This window comes from Leptosomus discolor, chromosome 1 (assembly GCF_034619465.1).
Source record: "Leptosomus discolor isolate bLepDis1 chromosome 1, bLepDis1.hap2, whole genome shotgun sequence".
NCBI lineage: Eukaryota > Metazoa > Chordata > Aves > Leptosomiformes > Leptosomidae > Leptosomus > Leptosomus discolor.
The window spans coordinates 136,961,759-136,983,013 of NC_141391.1; the positions used below are offsets into that span (position 1 = coordinate 136,961,759).

General features: G+C 40.8%; 1 protein-coding gene across 1 annotated transcript in view; it reads right to left on the reverse strand.

The window, feature by feature from the left end:
• Window positions 1-19,801, reverse strand: part of VWF (von Willebrand factor) — a 141,841-nt gene extending 122,040 nt beyond the window's left edge. Inside the window, exons 1-6 of the mRNA XM_086465735.1 lie at window positions 19,778-19,801; window positions 18,194-18,248; window positions 17,461-17,619; window positions 15,722-15,824; window positions 15,427-15,635; window positions 6,019-6,143 (exon numbers count right to left, since the gene is read on the reverse strand). Of these exons, the coding sequence (XP_086321861.1) occupies window positions 6,019-6,143; window positions 15,427-15,635; window positions 15,722-15,824; window positions 17,461-17,619; window positions 18,194-18,248 (651 nt within the window). The 5' untranslated portion in view covers window positions 19,778-19,801. The remainder of the gene's footprint in view (window positions 1-6,018; window positions 6,144-15,426; window positions 15,636-15,721; window positions 15,825-17,460; window positions 17,620-18,193; window positions 18,249-19,777) is intronic.
• Between the last annotated feature and the right edge of the window lie 1,454 nt (window positions 19,802-21,255).

The window sequence follows — 21,255 nt, forward strand, 5'->3', positions numbered from 1 at the left end:
GGTGACAGCACATACAAGTTGCTGTGCTAAAGGTGGAGGGGGGGTGGGGGGCAGGGGGGAGAAAGAGAGAAAGAAGTCTTGTTTTCATTTTTTGGGAGATGAAAAATGGGGAGCAAAAAACCCCACAGAGTTCAGAGGACATCTAGACGTCTTCTCTGAATTGCAGATGGTATACCTGCATAGGAAAACTGCTGAGTAGAAAAGACTTTTTGCTAAAGGGCGTTTTATGCAGGTGATCAGCTAAAGCTAGTACATGTCTGAACCAAGAGAGACCTTCTTGCTTACGAAAACAAACCAACCAGAAATGTCTGGCCCATTGGGAATATATTCAGAGTTTAGCAAAGTGCTCAGTGAACAACTACATACACAAAGAGGTTTTGAGCTTTCTGAGAAAGGCCTCAGGGAACTCAAAGCAATGCTAGCTGAGCGCTATTAGAGAGTTGAACATGATTGTCCTCCAGCAAATGAGCTCCAGCCTGGAATAAATCTGATGCCCAGATAACAGCCACCATGCTGAACCAGCTGGAAAAAAAAAGACTAGAAGGAAGCGAGCAGGAACTGCATAAATGGTGGCTGCCACTGCTCTAAGACTACGCAGAAGTACAAGAAAGTGGAAAAAGTGCCCTTAGGGTGGAAGTAACAACAGAAGCAGCCAAAAAAGCTATTAAAGCAGCACTTCGAGATGAAACTGATATAACCGAAAGTGAGCTCAGAGCCATTCAAAGGGTAAACAGTGCAGCAACTTCTGAATCAAAGCCTTGATCCAGATACTATCAAATGCAACAGAAAACCAGTATATGCTACAAGCCCATTTAGGGGCTGTGTTAATAAGTTTTCTTAATAAGGTTGTTAAAAAGGTAATAAAACTCAACTGTTATGTACAATGGAACTCGGACTTTGTATATTCCACTAAACAGCAACACTAGTAGAAACAATCTTTTATGACCATGTTTATTACATACCAGTAAATGTCAGATGTGAAAGAGACTTTAAAAATAAAGGAGATTCCACACACACAAAAAAATAAAATTAACCCCCCCTTTTTTTTTCCCTATAGTGTTCTTTGGTCTTGGTCTTGTTCAATAACAACATACCTAATGACTGAGTTGTAGCTGATTATCAAGAAACCAAGCAATATACGTTAGAAAGCAACAAACAGTTAACTTTCTCTATGTAAACGTTTTCTTGCCATTCAAATCACTTCAGATTTTCCAGTGACTTTATACAAGAAAATATAGTTGAAATTTTCCCATCTTTTAGACATATCTCAACTATTGTGATGAATTAATGGACATAAGCTGAAATATGGGTAAATTCAAATAGATACAAACCAAAAAAATATTTTCACCATGAGGATGGTCAAAGACTGGAACAAGTTTTCAGAGAGGCTGTGGAACCACCACCTTTGGAGCTATCCGAAATGTGAGTGGACAAGGACCTGAGCAACTTGACCTAGGATGGCCCTGTTGCAAGCAGGGGGTTGGACTAGATGGCCTCCAATGATCCCTTCCAAATTAAACCATTCTGCAAATTACTTTTATTTTCTCTCCTTTCTTTCTTTAAAACTCGATGGTTCAGGCTGAACAAAGACAGGTCCTTGTTCTTTAGTTTAGAGGACAACACACATACATGGTGAGCACCAGATATTGGCAGTCTCACCCACTGCTGTAGTGTTCCTGCTTATGCAGCAACAGTCCTGGAAGTTTTCTTTGCAGACAAAGAAACATCTAAAACCAACAGACCAGGGAATGAAGCCTCAGGCTGAAACAGTGCTTGGAGTACAGGTGGTTGTAAGATTAAAACTAGCAGAACTGACTGCAGTATCCAAAATACAGGTGAAGGTCTTGAAACTTCTCCCTTGATTTCTGAATGAGTTCTATTTTAAGTGTTTCTTTAAATGGGTTGGCGGTGTCCTGGCACTGACAACCCTTAGTGACCACAAACTTGCTGACCCAGTCCCACCACACAGAGCCGTAGGTGGAATTTTGTACATTCTTCCAATTTCTGCAGAGTTGCCTTCTGCTGCTGCATGAACGCATTTGTCTATTGCTTAGCAGTTGCCATTAAAGAGATACAACTTAAAAAGTAACATTAGAAACCAGAGACACCCTCTCATTCCTTTGAATTTAAACCCTATGGTATATAGATACACAGAAGTGTTTCTCCAGATCATTCAGGAAGGGTATATTTTGGTGCCATAACTGGATATAGTATAATAGGATATATTTCAGAATACATCTTCTTTTGGTTCACTCATCAAAGGGAGAATGATTTAGTCTCCCATCTTTCCAAGTAAAAGGCACCCAAAGCCAATATGTTTAGTACACTAAATGCTGGCTGTATGCTTGAGCAAATAACAACTGACAGAAGTCACTTCACTTGGATACTGATTCTGATAATCTGTATATTTCAGGAGCAGAAAAATGAGATTTTAGATATAGTGGGCCTTATCTTCACCCCTAAAATGTGTTATAGTATTGTACATCCACATCTTTGCTGGACTTGCTTGCGACCTCTACTACTACAAATTATGGTCCAAAAGTTGATAATTTCTCCCACTTGCTTTTGGATCTGGGGATAAATGCGATTTCTTCATTGCATAGGGAAGTACTCCATGGGATATGAGTGGGACTATTTCTTACCAATCACAGCAAAAGCTGAATTTCAATGAAAGCAGAAATCAGCTGACTTCTAATTTCAGTCGTTTTCACATCTAACATGCTATAGGTATGGTTTCCTAATAAGAAAGAAAAAAATGACAGAAAACAGTGGAGTGTGGCCTCCATGCACCATTTCTATTAGAGGTGAAATAATATAGGAAATAAAGGTAATGTCTAAGACCGCATAAATCAACTGTAATGCTTTGTTTTCAAGGCTGCCTCATTACCACAGTTACCCACATCACTCCATTTTATACGTCAAGATCCATCTTACCAATGCTGTTAGTCATCTGAAAGACTATTAGATTGCAGTACTTCATTGAACAGGCAGCCTAAATCATCATATCTGAGTAGTGAAAAAAATGGATCAGACAATGCAGAGAAGCTCTTTCTTTTTGGTAACTATTTAAACAGTAGTCAGAGAGGGCAGGGCATGGAACGGAGGTGGTAACTCCCTCCCTTGAACACTACCAAGCTTGGCATGCTCTTCAGATCACACAACAAGGTAGCTAACAGGCAGCTCCACCATGCAGATGCTAAGCTGCTTCCAGCCCTAAGAGGGGAATAACTGTATCTGAGAAGAAACCATATCCGCAGGCTGAGCAGTAGTCAAACAAATGTAAGTGTGTATGTGTTTTGGAGGCAGAGGGCAGGGAGAGGCCCAGAGCAACAGTAGGGTAAGAGTGTGAGCTGAGTCAAGACCTTCAGCTGATATATGGAGCCATTAATCAAGACAAGAGCTCTTCCTTATTAAAGAACACGAAATTGCCCACATTTTCTATGATTCAAAGATAAATGAGCAACAGGGCTTTCTGGCTTCACTGCATCTTGCAAAGAAGTCAGAAGCTGTCTCTCCAAGGATGCTGTTGGGTTGAGGGTGCTGAGAGGGCAAAGAAAACCTCAGATCTATCCCGAGTCAGGGGACAGGGGCAGAAAGATCACACTAAACCAAAGCTGTTGTTTTCCTCACCTAGAAGCTGATCGCCTGGCAGGGAGGGAAGCTGGGAGATGGAGGAGATTTACATTCCTGAAGCTGAAGCAAGCAAACAAAGTATGCTATTAAAAAGTCCTACATTCTTCAGCAGGCACTTGTTTCACTGGACTACTATTACTAGCGCTGTGTTTATTCTTGCACAGTGGATAAATTAAGCCAATGTTAAATGCTGTGAGCTCATGAACTCACACGAGAGAGAACATAATTTCATCTAGTTTGCAGGAGAGCAAACTTTATCCAACAAAACATCAATATTTAGTATGATCTGCATAAAACTCACATTCATTGCAGTCTACCCGTCAGACAGGATTTCGTCCTGCATGCCACTCCCTGGCCGCAGTTGCAATGTTGACATTTTCTAAACATTAAACTTGCCTGAATAGATAAAATTCCAGTGGCCACAACCTTTCACAAGAACTAGCCCTGCTCTAGAGCTGTAACCAGGTTTAAAATGCAGTCCTGTCCCTCAGAAGACATCTCAGCCAGGTTGAAACCCCTCATGCTTTGGTCACACTCTTGGCACCATGCACCATTACTCAAGTCAGGTGTTCAGTCAGTCCCGACCCCAACAGAAACACCCCATGCACACCGGCTCAGCTGAAGTAAAAAATACAGGCTGGAGATTTCCAGCCTGAAATCACTGCTGTATTTCCTTAGCCAAGTTTGTAAGCTGCAAGGCTGAAGCTATAGTGCTAAGAGGCACAAGCATGCTTCACTGAATTTCAGAACATGTCCAATACAAGCGTCCCCATCCAAAAGCTTAGCGGAAGTATAAATAGTCAGAACTTTGCAAGCTTGTCCGAGTCTTAGCTTTCTCCAGGCAACTAGGAAACCAGCACTTGAAGTGCCTGTAGAGCAGATATGTTCCAGGAAGTGCTACTAATCTTCAGAAATTATTTGAGCCTTGTTTAACAAGTATCGGTCTACAGGACTTGTACAACAAGGAACCAACTGCTAAATATTTGCTTCAGTTACTCTGGTGTAAATCCAAACCTGGTCCCCGCCAGATCATTCTGATTTCCAACAGAGTACATAAGATCAGATGCAAACCCTCGATGGATGAAGGCTCAATTTACCATGACAGTCATAAACTTTAATACCACACGCAGTCAGTATATATTCAAAGCTATTTTCTTCCCTGAGCTGGTGACCATCTGCGTGTGTCCACCCTGTGTCTAAGGGAAACAAGGAATACGTATATACTTATAAAAAAGGAAAAGAAAAAGGTTGATGCAGCAAAGGAGGTGACAGAGTTGGCTGAGGCAGGCAGTTCCATGTTTCTTCAACAAATCAGAGCTACTATCTATGTGGGTAGCTGAAGGCTACTACTCCTCCTCCTGGCAAGGGAAATAGCCTGGTGGCACAGAGCACCTACAGAGAACATCTCTGTCAAAAATAGCCTGGCTGCAGCATCTGCCCACTCTGCTGACTCCCAGGTATATGAACTGCAACACATTCACAAATACTATTTGTGCTAGTGGTGCCCACAAAGGCTTCAGAACTGATGCTTCCCTGCTGGCACAATCAGAGAGGGAATTAACTACCTCATTCTACAGGCACCACTTAAACACACCCTTCCCAAGCAACACCAAAGTTTCTTTGGCAGCAACTCACACTTCAGGCTCCAATGAGCTGTTGGTTTCTTTATCTGTCTGATGTTTGTGTGTTGGATTTGGGGGTTTTGGGGGGGAAAGGAAGGAGGAGTAGTTTTAGAAAGAATAGCGACAGGTAGGGTGCAGTAGGAAAGAAAAACAGCATCCACTAACTAGTGAGCAAACTTCCTTTCTCAACACTGCATGTAAATAAGTCACCAGTCATACCATGCAGCCTCCGAGGTCACTTCTCTACAGCACCAGGCAGCCCAGCCCAGTGCTTCTCTATAGCACCAGCCTGAGTCTGCAGGGAGGACTCATAGCTACCAGCTCAGGAACTGCAAGCACACAGCTGCATCCTGCATCCAGCCCCAAGCTCGCTCACAGAGAGGCTGGGAGCACCCACCAACAGCACAGGCATGTGCTGCAGTTGTGTCACTTCCACCTTCTGCTTGCACTTGATCCTGCTGCACCACAGCAGGGACCTACATATGGCCACCAACAGCCCCGTGGTTAACTCCTGCCAGGCTGGATGAGAAGCTGAGCTCATGAGCTCACAAGATCAGTGCCTAGCTATCTCAGACCACACTACACCTCAGAAACCCAAAATGGGTATCTCCTGCACCTTGCATTCTAACTGTTTGGAGAGGGAGGACCGTGTTAGGTACAGACAGGGATTCAAAGAAGCTTATGTGTTCTTCTGCTGAAGGTCAGGTAAGCTGCCTTCAGATAGGGGAGGACCGAAATCAGAATGGTATCTTGTGGCACTAACCTTCTCTGCAATATCAGATGAAATGTTGCAGGTGTTGCTTGGAGTCTGCACTCTCTTGCACCGCTTGTTTTCACTGTGCAAAGCCCAGGAGTTTGCAAAATCGTAACTGTTTTCCACAAGGGTCCCTGTGAATGAAGAAGAGAAGAAGCGCATGGCAGTTAAGGGGTTTGAGTAACAAGTGGTCATTATTGGCTACTATCAATGTGACTGTCTGCTGAAAGCTGTTTTTAAAAATAAAAGCTGTCGTATCAAATTAATTTCTATTCCAAATAGACTGACTGTAGAAAAACCACTTTCAGCAATCTGGACTGACTCCTGCCAAAGACCTCTCTGAGCTCAAGGACAGACTAAAGCCTGCACAAGGCAGGTCCCAGCATTTCTCACACCTGCATGAGCATGGTAGGAGTTATTTGCTGGTCAGCTATAATCTGCAGAAGCCTAAGCATGCCTACACATCTTCCTACTATTTAAAAGCTGCCAATAAAACATGAGGCATATTAGAGAGGTAAACAAAATGAAGCTGCTCTCCTTAACCAGAGAAAGTATTAGCATTCCTAATCCCAGCTAGCCTTGATTTCCTCCTTCTATCTGAAACTAAATCTTGTGTACAAAGAAACTTAACATACACCATAACTCTTGGGCCTATGATGTTGCTGTGTAAGCTGTCCTGAAATATGCTCCTCTGTCCTATTACAAGCAGCTCCCGGCCCAGGCTTGGCAAGATTTGCATCCACTTTGCATAAAAGCAAAACCGGAGGAGTTAATCTGTAGGGCTGCTGCTTCCTGGGAGATGCAAGCCATGTCTCTGCTTCTCTTGCTCCATCCTTCTGAGAAGGAGGATCTTCCCAGAAAGGGAATGGTCCCTCCTCCTCCTTTTGCCTCCTACAGCCTGGTTGATTTAAGGACTACCTCTGCTTCCTTCTGTGGGTAACCGCTACAAAATACTTAATTTCATGGTGCTCTCAGTTCTTTAACTTTGCTTTTTAAAACCCTACTGTGTTGCATGTGAGAATATCAGTTGTGACTGTTAACACATTCCCAAGACCTTATGTAGACAATATGTTGACATGTGACCCTGACTCTATCTGGAAACCAAAGAAATGCTTCCCAAATACATCTATATAATATTTTTATATTTTATATTTTTACAATATATAATTTTTAATATATATATATATATTTAATTAAAATTTCATTGAGCTACCTGCTGTACATTAAGTACAAACACACAGAACATACTGAACACTAAAACTGTTCCTAAACTAAAGGATAATCATGATAACTACACTGAGAATGCTAAGGCAGATGTAATAAAGCCAGTAGTCTTTAGTAGACCTTTTTTTGTAAACTAGAAATTAGGGTCTTATAAAAGTAGCATATGTTAGGCCATAGCAGATGTCAAAGGAGGAAGACTCCGAGAAAATGATGACAGGGAAGAGTGGTAAAAGGCATGAAATTTTCATCTATGCAGCCAGAACTCAGCACAGGAAAAGAAAAACAGCAACAAGAACACAACTCTTCAGCTCATCAGAGATTGTAAAGACTAGAGTAATGATGAAATCTAGTCTGATGAGAAGCAAGGTGCCAAATTAAACACATTCCCTTTTATTTGCACTAATGCAGCCTTACACTAACAGTTTTATAATAGGAGATGGGCTCTGCTCTGAATTAGTGTTCCTCTGACTCTGAATGCACGTCCATGTTGAGCTTCCCACTGGCAGGTACCACCAGATCCTCAGTTACCCATAAGTTAAGATTTGAAGGTTGGGACAACTGTTGGCCCTGAAATGCTAGTCACGTGTTTTTTCATTTCTCCCCTTCCATTAGAATTTTTTCTTCTGTGGTGCTTGTAAATTTATACCACTTATGTAGTTCTTTTATGAAACATTTGTATTATACTATTTTAACTCTTCTATGATAAATACTTTCAAGTACAATTTTTTTAAAATAATTTCCAAACGTTGGTGGGGTTGTTCATGGGTTTTTTTGGAACCTGCTTTTCAAACTCTCTTGCTCTCAGCACCTGTCTGTATAATAGCAGACCATTCCACAGGCACAAGCAATTTGGCAACAACTTTCCAGGCAGTTCTTCAACCTTGCCAAGTCCTGGAGCCCTTAAACCAAGTTACAAGCTGTTTGGAACAGGCAATACTTGATCAATTTCGGTTTGCGCAATAGCTCAAAGTTTTCTCCCAGGTAAGCCTCCTCAACATACGACAGTAAAAATCTAGGATAATAATGAATTACCAGAGATCAGTTGACTTTATTTTTCCTTTCATTTGTCCAGTGTAGCCTTAAGTGACCTATAGCAACAGATAAAGGGCTGGAGAGGCACTATGAACTTAAAATGAGAGTGCTGCAAAACTTTGCATGCGTGTTTGCCAGTCTGCTTTTCCCCAGGAGCTTTGTCCTCCATGCTAAACAACACAGTCACTAAAGATGCACAGTATTCAACTGAATACCATTAGTTATTACTTCCAATAACATAGATCCAATAGAACCTGTATTTTCAGAGTACTTGTATTTTTGTTGAACGAGCAGCTTTATAAACACACAGTTAAGATGCAATCCATACTCCTGGAAAGGTGAAAAACAGCTGGACATGCAGATTTCACTGACCATCAGAAGAGCTTTAAAATGAAACTATGAAGTGACTCTGGGGCCACTGAGCTGCTTAACAAATTGGGGTCATGCGGATAAGTTTTTTCTGCAGAAGGTAACTTTGAAGAGGACTCTTCAACTCATACTCTGCACTACATGCCTTGTCGATCACCATGGTGATTCTCAAATATTTCCATCTACTTGATGAGGTTCAGGAAAAAAAGAGGGGAGGGAGAATTTTCCCCAGCATGTCTGACTGCTCTGAGCAGAGGAAAGAGCAGCCACCACCACTGCTGCCTTTTACCCAACACTCCATTTCCTTCTGCTGAAGGACTCAAGGTTGTAGGAAAGGAAAGGTGGTGGAAGGGATAACACAACAAAAACAACCTAAAAAAGCCTGGGGTTTCTTAAGTGCGCGGGTGATACTATTAACAGAGAAGCTGGGCAGCTCAGCTGCCTACTCTGGCACTGCACACCTACCATGCAGCGCGACTGCCCTCCTCTCCTATACAGCAGTGTTATGTTTTCCTTCTGTTCATTCCATGTTCGGTTTTTCTTCTTTCTCTAAGCAGCCAAGATTCTGGAGAAAGAACTCCTAGCCAGGGGTCATCAGAGCCCCACATCCAGAAACCCTCCATACAGCCTGGGTGGGATTTTTGCTAAAGAACTTGTTTCGTTTGTCTTGCAGGAAGTGTGTTGAAAATAGATGCTGTCAAAAAATGTAATGAAAACATCTGGACACAAGACAAGTGCTTAAAGTACCAGGGCCTGATGTGGACCACAGTACAGACTGATACTGGCATGCCAGCTGGCTGCTCAACAAGCAGCTAGTTAGCATCCAGTCTCCTTTTAGGATTCAAGATGGTTTCAGGAGGTAGCTGTTAAAGCACAACCCAAATCTCACCTTCTCCCTACATCCCAGAAACATCCCACCACTTTGATGACCCTGCTAAGGTCTTCCAGGAGAGGGCTACACACCAATCAACTGAGCAGCATGTAGGGCTTCCAAGGGCATACTGTTGGACTATGACTTTAGTGCTCTGATTCCTGCCCTCATGTCTGTCTCTTTGCAGAGAAACAAAACCAAACCAACCAAAACCACACACTACAATGACATGTTTTGGGCAAGACTTTCCCCCCCACCCCCTTTTTTTTTTGGTCAAAACAGTTGCTTTCACTTATATGAGTTTCAGATAGATGATGTTCACTCTTGACAGAAAAATCAGTGTTCACTGTGATAGCTGGGTCTCAAAATCACCAGTTCCTTTTGAAATCTGAAACCTGTATGCTGCTTATTTACTTTGAGACTGACGGTCAGGCAAGGAAAAGCGTTAGCAATAACCACCTCGCACTGACGGCACACCAGGCAGGAACCCTAACCTCGCTCCCTGGACCTCCTGCAGATTTTTCATATGGCCACAGGCCCACCAGGCTTACTCTCCCAGGGTCTGTTAATTAATCTGTAAAATATACGCAAGAATTTTTTCAAGACACTACAATACTGTGAGTAGAGATGTGTAAACATTCACATGTTAGTTATACCAAGCAATGGGGGTTTTTTGTTTGTTAGAGTTTGGGGTTTTTTCCTGGTTTTACATGGTTTAGTACATGGTCCAGACAAGCAAAACTATTGGCAAGGTTGACCAAAAATTGATCCATAATTTGGACCAAATCAATGATACAAAATATTGAAGTCCTGGGCAATAAAGTCTTTCCTGCCCTCTCTGGTTCAATGAATATAAAATTAATAATATTAAACATAAGAAAGGGAAAGAGCCATCTCCAAAACTCTACAGCCCAGTGATGAAGGCACACTCCTCACAACAAAAATGTCTAATTTTGACTCCAAACTCTGAATAAAGCAGAGCAGGTTATGATTGCAGGTTCCTGTCATCTCAGACAAACATCGCATAATGAAGACAGGTACAAGGCAAGTCTTCTTCATCTGTATAGTTTGTAAATGACAGCTAAATTCCCTTGTGAATCTATCCGCTTTGCTTTCAAATTAAAATGCAAGAAAGAAAATGAGATTATTTACTTAGGCCAAACAAAAACTCACCTAAAATCAAATTACTGATATCCTTTAAAATGCCAAGAAATTTGGATTTCAGAAAACTTTTGTTTATTTTTTTAGGAGAAAAAAATAGATCTGCACTACCATCACTGTGACTTTGGAACATGCTTTAAACGCTTCTGATAAAAGGTACCTCACACAGGGAAGCTGCATATTCAGTCATGTGCATTAATACCACTTCTGGTACAAAAACATTACATGAAACATCAGATTTTTCCTTGTAGACACTGTCTGCTTCTACCTGTTTAACCTATATTCACTTTCCGGTGGCATCATATATACTGTATTTGAGCAGCTTAAAAGGCTGGAATGTGGTGCTGACAACTGGAGCAGGCTCAGAATACCAAGCCTTTTCCAAAATTAGCCATAGGTATTGTTTTATCACTAATGCCTTTGTAATTTGGAGATAGATTCTCAGAAAAACACGCTTCCTGCCAGTGCCAAGAAAAGCATAATGGGATGCTAGATGTTTTTTTTTTTCTTCCATAATGCTAAGAGTATGTAATATACACAAATAACAAAATGATAGATTAATATCCCTGTGATGGACTTGAATGAGCTCTTCTGCACAAATAAACTTTAATGAAGACCTAGATATCCAAGTGTCTATGGCAGCAATATCACTGTGAGACAGCTCAACAATAAGACTACTAGTCAAAGACTGAGGCTACAGGCACAGAAATAAGCTCCATGAGCTTGTGCTGCATCCTCTCTCACTGGGGAGAAATTACCTTACAATTTCTGCAAAGGTAAGAGCATGCCCTTCGACCACTAGCATGCTGCAAGGCTATGGTTTTTGTCGACTTGCTCATGTGTGCATGCCCTGAGGAGATTTCATGATTAAATTGCCCGTGTTGTGCCAAATTCCCCCTGTAGTATTCTGAAAGTTATCACTTCTGGCCTGTGCTTTTGACTCCCAATTGTAAAATGCTCATGACAATGATCAGAGACACTCAAATGCCACAGGTGAAGGCTGCCAAATAGATATCTGAGCATCTAGAAAGGACTCAACTTCATGTTTCTGATATGAGCAAAGACTGGCAACCAGTTAGAAGTCTGTGACGATGTCAGAAAGCAAAGCCTATTCAATTACCAAGTCTTGGAAGCATTTACAGGATAGCTATAAATGACCAGAGCCTAACTGGCAAGAAAAAGCAGAGGAGAAACGAACTCCTTCATTAGGATCTAGGGGAAAAACAAACAAACAAATAAAAAGCCCTGGAAAGCTTCTGAGAACTTTCTTTTTATATTTTGGTTATGCTTAAAGTGTGAGAACAAACTCTCAAGGCGCAGCTGCCTTGTTTTCACTGCCATATCCAATAAACAAGCAACTACAGACAATATAATCAATTTCGTTTGTAAGTCTCAAAAGGACATGAGCACTTCTCTGCACAATGAAGTAGTTTAGTAACCAGCTATGTCAATGAGAGTGACTCAGGACCCCATCCTCTGTCTGAACGACAGTGGGTGTCTAACTCTGAAACCTACTGGAGAGACTTTTCTTTTTGAGGTTCAAGAGCTACTGCCGAAGGCTACTACAAATTTGCTAGAGTATCATAGCTTGAGCCACATCACTTAGACCTCCAGGATCTCAACAGCTGAGCATCAAAAGTGCATACAGACACAATATGTGTTATCCTCTCCTCAGACTATCAGTTCCCAGTTTCCACACCAACACACAGTGAGGGGTCATAAGAGAGCCATGACAATAGCACATGACTGGATAAATTCTAGAACACGAGTATAAATATATCAAGAGAAAAGAAAAACAATTACACACTGTTCAGTAAGTTTAAACACACTTTCCTTCATGCCTCCCTTATTTACTTTCTGTAAGTGGTAAAGTCCAGTAATATCGCAGGTGCTTCACCTCTTATTTCACAACCACCCCAAAATAATCCAAGTGCAATTAATTAAGTTCTATATCATAATCCACTTTCTTAAGAATAAACCAAACTAACCCTCTGTGTTATTAAACCACAATTTTATTTTTTTCTGAAATATGGAAAAATCATGTTTTCATTTGTTTTCAACATAAATGTTGCCATTTTGTTGAAACCATCACAAAACGTGTCGCTACACGAAAGATAGCATTTCTGGGCTAGATTCCATCCATGACAATTCTGACTTCTGCACAAATCTGGGACCTGGTCCTCTGGTGCTACAAAGAAGCACTAGAAATGGGACATCAAACCACGTGAGTTTTTTCCTGTGCAGGCAGGTACGAAGGTGATACACAAAGCACTGCATTAGCTTTTAAACTGTGTGAGCTACAGCCTGTGAGAGACAGAAGAGAACATCTCAGCTGCAGACCTCTTTCCATCATAGCGGTTCTTACAGATTCCCTCCTAGCAGGCAAGGGCTATTAGCAACCAGACAGGTTACCATTTCAGTGTAAATCAAAGCAGTTTAAAGGTTAGTACACCTTGAGGTGACTGCTCAGCCTTTAAAAAACATGGAGGAAGGTTCAACACACCTCAGCTATCTGACGAGTTCATTGGCTATAGCACAATACCTCTAGCATCATCTCTCTTCCTTTGCCTGTGACATTCAAATCTGCATAGTGCTCCCCAGGGGTTTCCAGACGAGAGCCCCTAATCTTGGCAACATTAGACCGTTGTCTTCTTCCTTTGCACGCTGTGCTTCCATTGCATATTATTCTGAAGCTCAAAGATCTTATTGTATTTATTATCAATATAAATCCAGCCCAGAAATATATCTAATGAATTAGAACTGAGGGTCCCATCTGATAAACATGCCCAGATTTTCACGGGAAGCAACAGACACATCAACAGCAGAGTTCAGTCTTCCGGCAACCTTAAGGTAACCCTTCAGTGCTCTCAGATTGCTAAGTCATTACACCAAGCTCACATCCTGGGCTGGGCTGACCTTTATGAGATCTAATCAGGCTAAAAGGAGAGAAAATAAAAGCTGCAGTGGAAAGAAAAGGCTAAACTACTTCATAGGCTACCAACAGACCGCCTAGCTCTTTTGTTTAAAGAATAGTGCTTGTGTTGCCCCTCACCTGGAAGTTAGATTTAACAGTTTAAAAAAAAAAAAGAAAGAAAGAACAAAAAAAGGTCTGAATTAATCAAAAGCTGGTTTTACTTGTAGCAAGTTAAGAAATGTTTTTATGAACAACCTCACCAGCAGAGCTGCCAAGGAGACAAACAGCATGTGGGTGTAGTGACGTCCCTCACTGATACAACAAATTCAAACATAATTAGTTCTAATTCCTTCTAAACTAGTTTAAATGAAAGGTCTATTGTATCAGAGTAAAAAACTAGCAGAATTGCTGAGATATGATTCTATTCTTTAGGCTAAAATCACAGATCTGTATGTCCATGCAGTTACAGAAGTCAGGGCCTTCCTCATACAGTAAGAGCTGCGCATATTCTCTGTCACCTTCTCTATTATTTTTCAGCTCTTCCAAGCAGTGACCCTGTCATGTACTTCAGTACATTCGGAAGTCTCTGGTTGTGAAAACACTGCTTTTCTTAAGAGGGCGGATACAGTCTCCAGCGTGTTAAACAAACACAGCATGAAACACATTTAAACATGAGCAGGAGGGAAACTTCTACATTTGAGCAGTCTATGGCAATACAGTCTCTCCTTTTCTGCTCCTACTTTTTATAATAGCCTCACTCTTATTTATCGCAATACAAAGATGTAAACTTCAGATCTCAACACATTCAGACAACAAGATATCCAAGACCTGCCAAGCCATTCTGTGAGCTGAGTTTGTTTCTTACTATTTACATTGCTGAAGGACTGATCAATCATTTTAACATATTATGAAATCAGGTTTTTTCTGTACATTGAAGCTATGCTTATGTATCCCAAGTGTCAGCAAGCACACATCTCTGGAGCACTGCCAGGGTCTTCTCCAAGTTGCTTTGTCTCTACTTTCTGCATCATTTATTTTTAATACATACTTTAAATTATCAATTTAACATATTAACGTATTAACTAACTTTACTCTAAACCTTTCCTCTTCAGGTTAGGGCTAAGAATTAAAAGATACTCTGAAATACCACAAATCAAGATCAGTCCTTCAAGGTCATATTCAGGGCTTTTCCAAAACTCTTACTCTTCACCCATGCTGACGGATCTCACACAAAGGCATAGAGAGCAGCAAAAGCAGTCTTGTCTCTCCACCTCATTAGGAATTGGTGTGGTGTAAAGTGCCCCTCCAATCCAACAGCCCATATAGACAGGGAAATGCCATTAGGAGGTAACCACTTTACACAACAGCATCCCATGCCAAATCCAAGCACAAACCTGCCAGTAGCAACCCCCAGGATTCACTATTCTGCTATTGCAATACTATCTATTCTTACTCCCTCTTGTCGAACTCATGAAAGATTAGAAGTTGAATTGAGTATTCCTCACACCTTTTTTGCTGTGTCTTCTCGCAGTTGGTCTCCCCACACACTGTATTGTACATTATTTAGCTTGTAGCTTTATCATTGTATTTCAAGATTCAAGGTTTCTAAAAGTGTTTAAATTCAGACTTCTGGGGTTTGCTCAGGAATGAGATGAGATAATAATTCCCTTTCAGGAGAAAGGAAGATGAAAGAACTTAGTCAGACACCTTTTCAGTGCATCAAGATGAGGTACCTGAGAGGTTTTGTAGAAATTTTTTGCTGGATCAGCAAAATCTTTGTTGAATCACCCATCAGGAAAAGTGTGCAAAGCGTACATTAAAATATAATCAGTTAGCATAGTCTTACCTTCCTGAGTTCTGAAGTCATCTTCAGCAAATTTATTAAAGTTGCCACACAACCCACAGGTCTTATTATAGTGCTTTTCTTGAAGGAGTATCTGAATATTCCCACTAGTATCAATCTTCACCACAAAGCCATGCTCATCGCTGGATAGTTTATAATAACCTGCCTCCTTCTCTATAAATATGCCATTGGAGGCAAAAGGTATGGAAATCCTGTGAAGAAAAACAGGAATTTCTCAGAATATGACACACAAAAACCATCGGGGTTTTTCTGCCAGAGTACTTGTTCCCACAGGTACCTTTTTTCTTCCTGCATCACACCTCCATCAAAAGAGAAGCGAAGGTTGAAATATTCTCCGAGATACACAGAGAAACCAATTTTCTCCCCATCCTGGTAGTCACCTGAAGAGATGAGGTATAAACAAATATTATTAGTCTTGGGACTCAGGAGGACAACTTGAAAGTACACATTGCAGGGTTGGGAGCATATCATCTAACATTTTCAAGAGCCATCCAGCTATTTCATCCCATAGTTGTTTAATGTGAAACGGACAGATAGTCCCAGGATGAGGGCTGGCATCAACCACTGGCAGGCACATGACTTGGCACTGTCTGTGGACTCACAGTCTCCCTGTTATCGTCTCTAGACACTGAATTCTCCCTCGTACCATGCACACTGGAGGAGTTGCCACAGGACATGCGCTCAACGATCTGCCTTGCTCTTTCCCTTCCTAGTTTCCTTCCAAAAACAATCCATAGCTCAGTGGTAAGAGAAGTGGGTTGAATCCATTGAACTGATGGAAGAACTGAGACTAGGTATCTTTGTTCTTGATAAGCCCTCTAACCATCTCAACTGCTCTTTCAGGGGTGGATGACAAATTGGCTATGTGAGTTGGGGGGCAAATCACTCTGAAATTTTCAAAAGGAGCAGCTCATAGAAATGGAGACAACTTTCTTAGGCTCTGAGAGAGAAGAAGGTGGGGGGGTCAGACATAGTCCTTTCTCTGCTTTGGCCTGTTGTCTAGCTCTGACTTTCTAGCAGCCCCTTGTGCAATGTGCCGCCCATTCTGGACCTCCTGTTCTGAGGCAGCCAGCTCTGCCCAGACCTAGACACTTTACTCAGCAGCGCAGATGGCACTTCACAGACAGGTATCCAAAACCAAAACAAACTCACACACGTATAGTAAGATAGGAATCAAAATAGATTATGCCATGCTTATGTGCCCAATATAAACTTCAAGTTCCTGCTCATGGCAGTTTTTTTAAGATTTTATTGATCACATAAAATACTGCAATAAATTCATCCCTCACATATGCTGGTGGGTTCTTCTACATAGAAAAAAATTGGACCAAGTTGTTCAAGTTGAAGAAGAAAATCATTTAAATGGGTATATGGTTCCTTTTCAGAGTGATGGGATCAGTTTAATTTACTTGTAGTTAGTAAAAAGTCACCTTAAACTAGAACTAATACACAACAGTTACTAGTGAATATATGACTATCTATGAAAAGAGTTTACTATGAAAATAATATACAGTTTTGGTTCTCATATCATCTCTTGCCCATCCCCAAGAATAACATTGCAAAGGCTCATGCTAATTCAAATGCCTTTTCTCGTGCAGGATGGGACTTTTCTTACTGGAGGGATTTACCATACAGGTAAAATTAGTTCTACAGGGTCGTGTAGTTCCTAGTCCTGTACTCAGCCACATTCCCCTAGCAAATTCAAAATTAAAAAAGGTCTCACTTCCCCTCTTCAGAAAAGCCAGTAAGAAAATCTCCATTCCTTGACAGCTTACTTATGTATGAGCCATATTACCCAGGGATAACAGAAGCCAAAGGGACAGAATTTCCTCAGAAGTAATCCTACTTTCAAAAAAAAAATATATAAACAAGATCCTTTTATGCAGTGGTCCATTCTATCTGACAAAGGGCAACTGTTCGTCTTTTCTTCTCAGTGATGGAACCCAAGAGAAGTGCAATGCTACATCCTTACAATATTTTGCACTTGTTACTGCTTGGTACCTTGCTCAGACTCACCTAAGAGTGTGAAGGAGCGCTTGTGACAATCCCCAGCAAGGAGGTAACTGCAGTCCCCAGCAAAATTGTAGAAAGAACCATCAAAAGTTTTGATGTGATCATTCCCAAAAAGGCTGCAACGGGAAACTGATGACTCCTGAAGCAAAGAACCTGATGATCCTGGATATCGAAACACAACATAACTTGCAAGGTAAAACAATCATTTTGTAGTTCGGGAATTTATCTGTTGAAATTTATCACCATTCATCACAGTGTGTCCTGGATCTTTAGCTCTAGCTTCTAGGCAGACTGTATGCTTGGCATAACAGTCCATAAGATCAAGTACAGATTTATAAGATGCGCTAGTGAAATGGCTTTTTTGCTTTGTTTTACTAGCCCAAACCTTGCATGGGTAATTTCATTCCTGATCCTCTAAGGAATACCGCGTGTTCATTCATTTGTGCCTGCCTGCAATCCCATTAAAATTAATAGGGCAGTAGCAAAGCCCCATAGTTTGTTCGGCCAAACATCACTGACTTCAGGGAGACATTGTGACTCAACACAGTGCTTGTTGCAAGGTAAAGAGCCAAAAGGACTAACTTTATCGATCTCTCCAGCATGATAAGAATAATGCCTAAGCGAGGATTGCAGGATTAGATGGGCAAAAAGATTGGGGGAGGAAAAAAACTCACAGAAGAAACAGTGAAAATGTATGATAGTTCCTAGACATCTGAAAATAAACATGTTTTCCTACCTGATGGTGCGGTGGCTAGCAGTAGGTTTGTTAGTAGCACTGCCAAGAGGACCATCTGTCAAAAATCAAAGAGATAGATTAGAATATTCTTAGTTTGGGGTGTATAGTCTGTTTCACAACAACTCACCATTTTCTATCCTTTCTTTACAAAGTTATTTTTGAAGTTCTACAACATTTCAAAAAGCCATAATCCATGCAGACTTTCACAGTAATTCAGTTACCCACCCATGCTTCTTTAAATAGGTAATCTAGGAGAATAACTATTCTTTGTACCCATTTTCACTTATTGCAGGGAAATGTGGGCTACCTCCACAGGAAATGCAACCCAATGTACACACATATTCTGATTTACCCGAGTTAATACACCGCACACACAAAGCCCTTCAATACGCAGCATTATTTATCAGACAACCTGACATGAAGAAGCACACCAGACTGGATCAGTCAACTTGGCTTCAGTAGAAGTCATCTCTGCTGCACAATATTTGCATCCTGCCCAAACATCCACGAAGGGAAAGAATATATAGTTTTTGCATCAGCCAACAGGTCTGGCTGGCAGACCATTATAACCACATGTTTATAATCCACTGATTTCAAAGTGATAATATGTTTAAGATAAGGGGCAAGAAATAAAGGGAGGAAATTGTGCAGAGATTAGAGACCCAGGATGAAAACTTCCATTTACCAAAATCATTTTTAGCGTTGCCTCCTGCTTTCTACAACCAAAACATCAGCCTTTGTTCTCCATATGTCTATTAACTAACTCGAGTACTGCCAGGCCTTTAAAAATAATAATAGGATATGAGTGTCATGCAGATGGTGAACTACAGATGTGTTCTGTGTCAAGACATTAGCAGTTAATGGATGAAAGCTGTAGGGTGCTGCATCTAAGTGAGTTCATTTCAGTGATGATATAAGCGACTAGAGAGGCTTAAATATACCATTCTTAATACATCAATTCCAGGACACCAGGCACACCTTTCCCTAAAATAACTCTCTAATTAAAGGCTAGAATACATTTTGCAAAGACAAATTTTGATTTCAGTTTACAGATGTACACTTCTTTTGATGTCAACTATCCAGGTCAAATAAATAAATGCAGAGTTTGCCTTATTTACGAAAGATGGGGAAAGAAAGATCTGTTGTAAAACTCCGTCTAATATAATGCTGCAAATGCCAGTCTGACATAAGGCTGTTACTGCTGCAAGATAGCTAAGAAGTGGCAACTGCATGGGAATGCAACTACAAAGTAATGGTAAAGAAAACAATAGGCATTATTCTCAGATTACACACTTGCTAGTGTATTTTTAGTGCATGCACTGTGTTATTGTGACCGAATCAGCTATCGCTTTTCTTTGTTAACCCTTCAGTTTTACAAAGCAGGCAAAGAAAACAGACAGGGTATAAAACCCTTCTCTTTAGGCCCTTTCCATCTCCCACACCGTACTGAGCTGCAGACTCAAAAGTTTCCCCCAATTCTAATAAGAGCAGGTGCCACTAACAAATCAGAATACAATCAAGTAAGATCTGCCAGTATACAACCCTCTGTAATTTTATCACTGCCTTAATTAGAAATGAATGTACCTTCTTCTGTGCGAGATTCCTCTTGCACACGAACAAGAAGCTCCTCCAGTTGCCACGCATGGTCTATAACACCATTGTTGCCATGTTCCTTCAGATGACAGGACTGGAATGGCTTTGGTCTGAAATTTGTTTTTGTACAAGCCAGGAACTCTTGTTCATTTAAAAGGAAAGATAAAGACCAAACGTCACATCCGTCTGATTCTCAAGACAATAGATCAAATTGCTATCATGTAAATCAGTAGCCTTAATTGCCAGAAAGTTACAATGAGGGGAAATAGTTTTAAAAACTTACATGACAGATAAGTCTTTGAAATATATTTCGCATGGGTATGTGTGACAAATCTCACTGGCGGTAAGTGTGACAAATCTCACTGGCTGAGCCAACAAGCAGGATGCTAATTTGAAAGACTATTGTTAAAGAGGAATAGTAAGATGCTCCATACCTCAAAGACCACGAAGCCATGTAGTATTTTTTCCTGCGAGCAATTGCTTTAAAGGAGAAAGCAGAAAAAAATTCAGAGCTAGTAATGACCTGTTTTTGTTCTCCAGGTACAAACACATTTGAATTTTGTCACATTCTATTAGATTAACACATTTAGTCCTTGAATTTGCAAACATTTATAGAGGTACCCTCTAGAACAACACATGGTAACAAGTTAAACACGTAAAGCTTGTTTACAGAGGTGGGCACACACTTGTTTACAGAGCTGGGCACAAGCTTTACAGGTAGATGTACAGCACTGAGAAAAAAATGAAGAGCAGATGACATCTTACTTTACTTTCAGTGTCCCGTACTTCATATTTTCAGCAGCTGCTATAATAACAAAGGGATTAGCTTTGTTTTCCTGTAAATCATATTTTGCCACTAGTACACAGAATCAGGCCCTCACTTTAAACAAAGAAAACCAATGCAAAACAATAAAAATATGCCTCCTGAGAGTCCCCAGCAGACGTGCCTGTCTTATGCACAAGCAATTCTGAGAATGAAGTGAGCATAATCCCTGCACACAGTTCTTAGAAAACAAAAAAAAGAAAAGAAAAAAAAAAACCCAACACATTAAAAAAACCACACATTGTAATATCATCATTTCTTCCTGCAGGCAATTTCCCTTATGATTTCTACAGATGATGAGGCTGATACTTGCAGAATGGTGATGGATTATTTTTGAGACAATTTAGGTGATGAATCTGCTTAGGATACAGAGTTACAAATAATACAAATAATAAATTGATAGCCATACTTACTTTGCCTTGTATGAACTTTTCATGACATCTGTGCGTTAAAATGCTATAGAGATGCACTACAGGTACCGAGTGACAGAAATAAAGAAATACAGACCAAATTGCGTCCTTCCATGTGAAAAGCCAGAGAATGAGATTTTAAAATGAACACTTTCCATCAGGAACTTCTCCTGCCTCTTCTCCAGCAGCAGCAGGGTTTGCTCCACTCTCACTCATGGCAATGTAAGGCCCACACC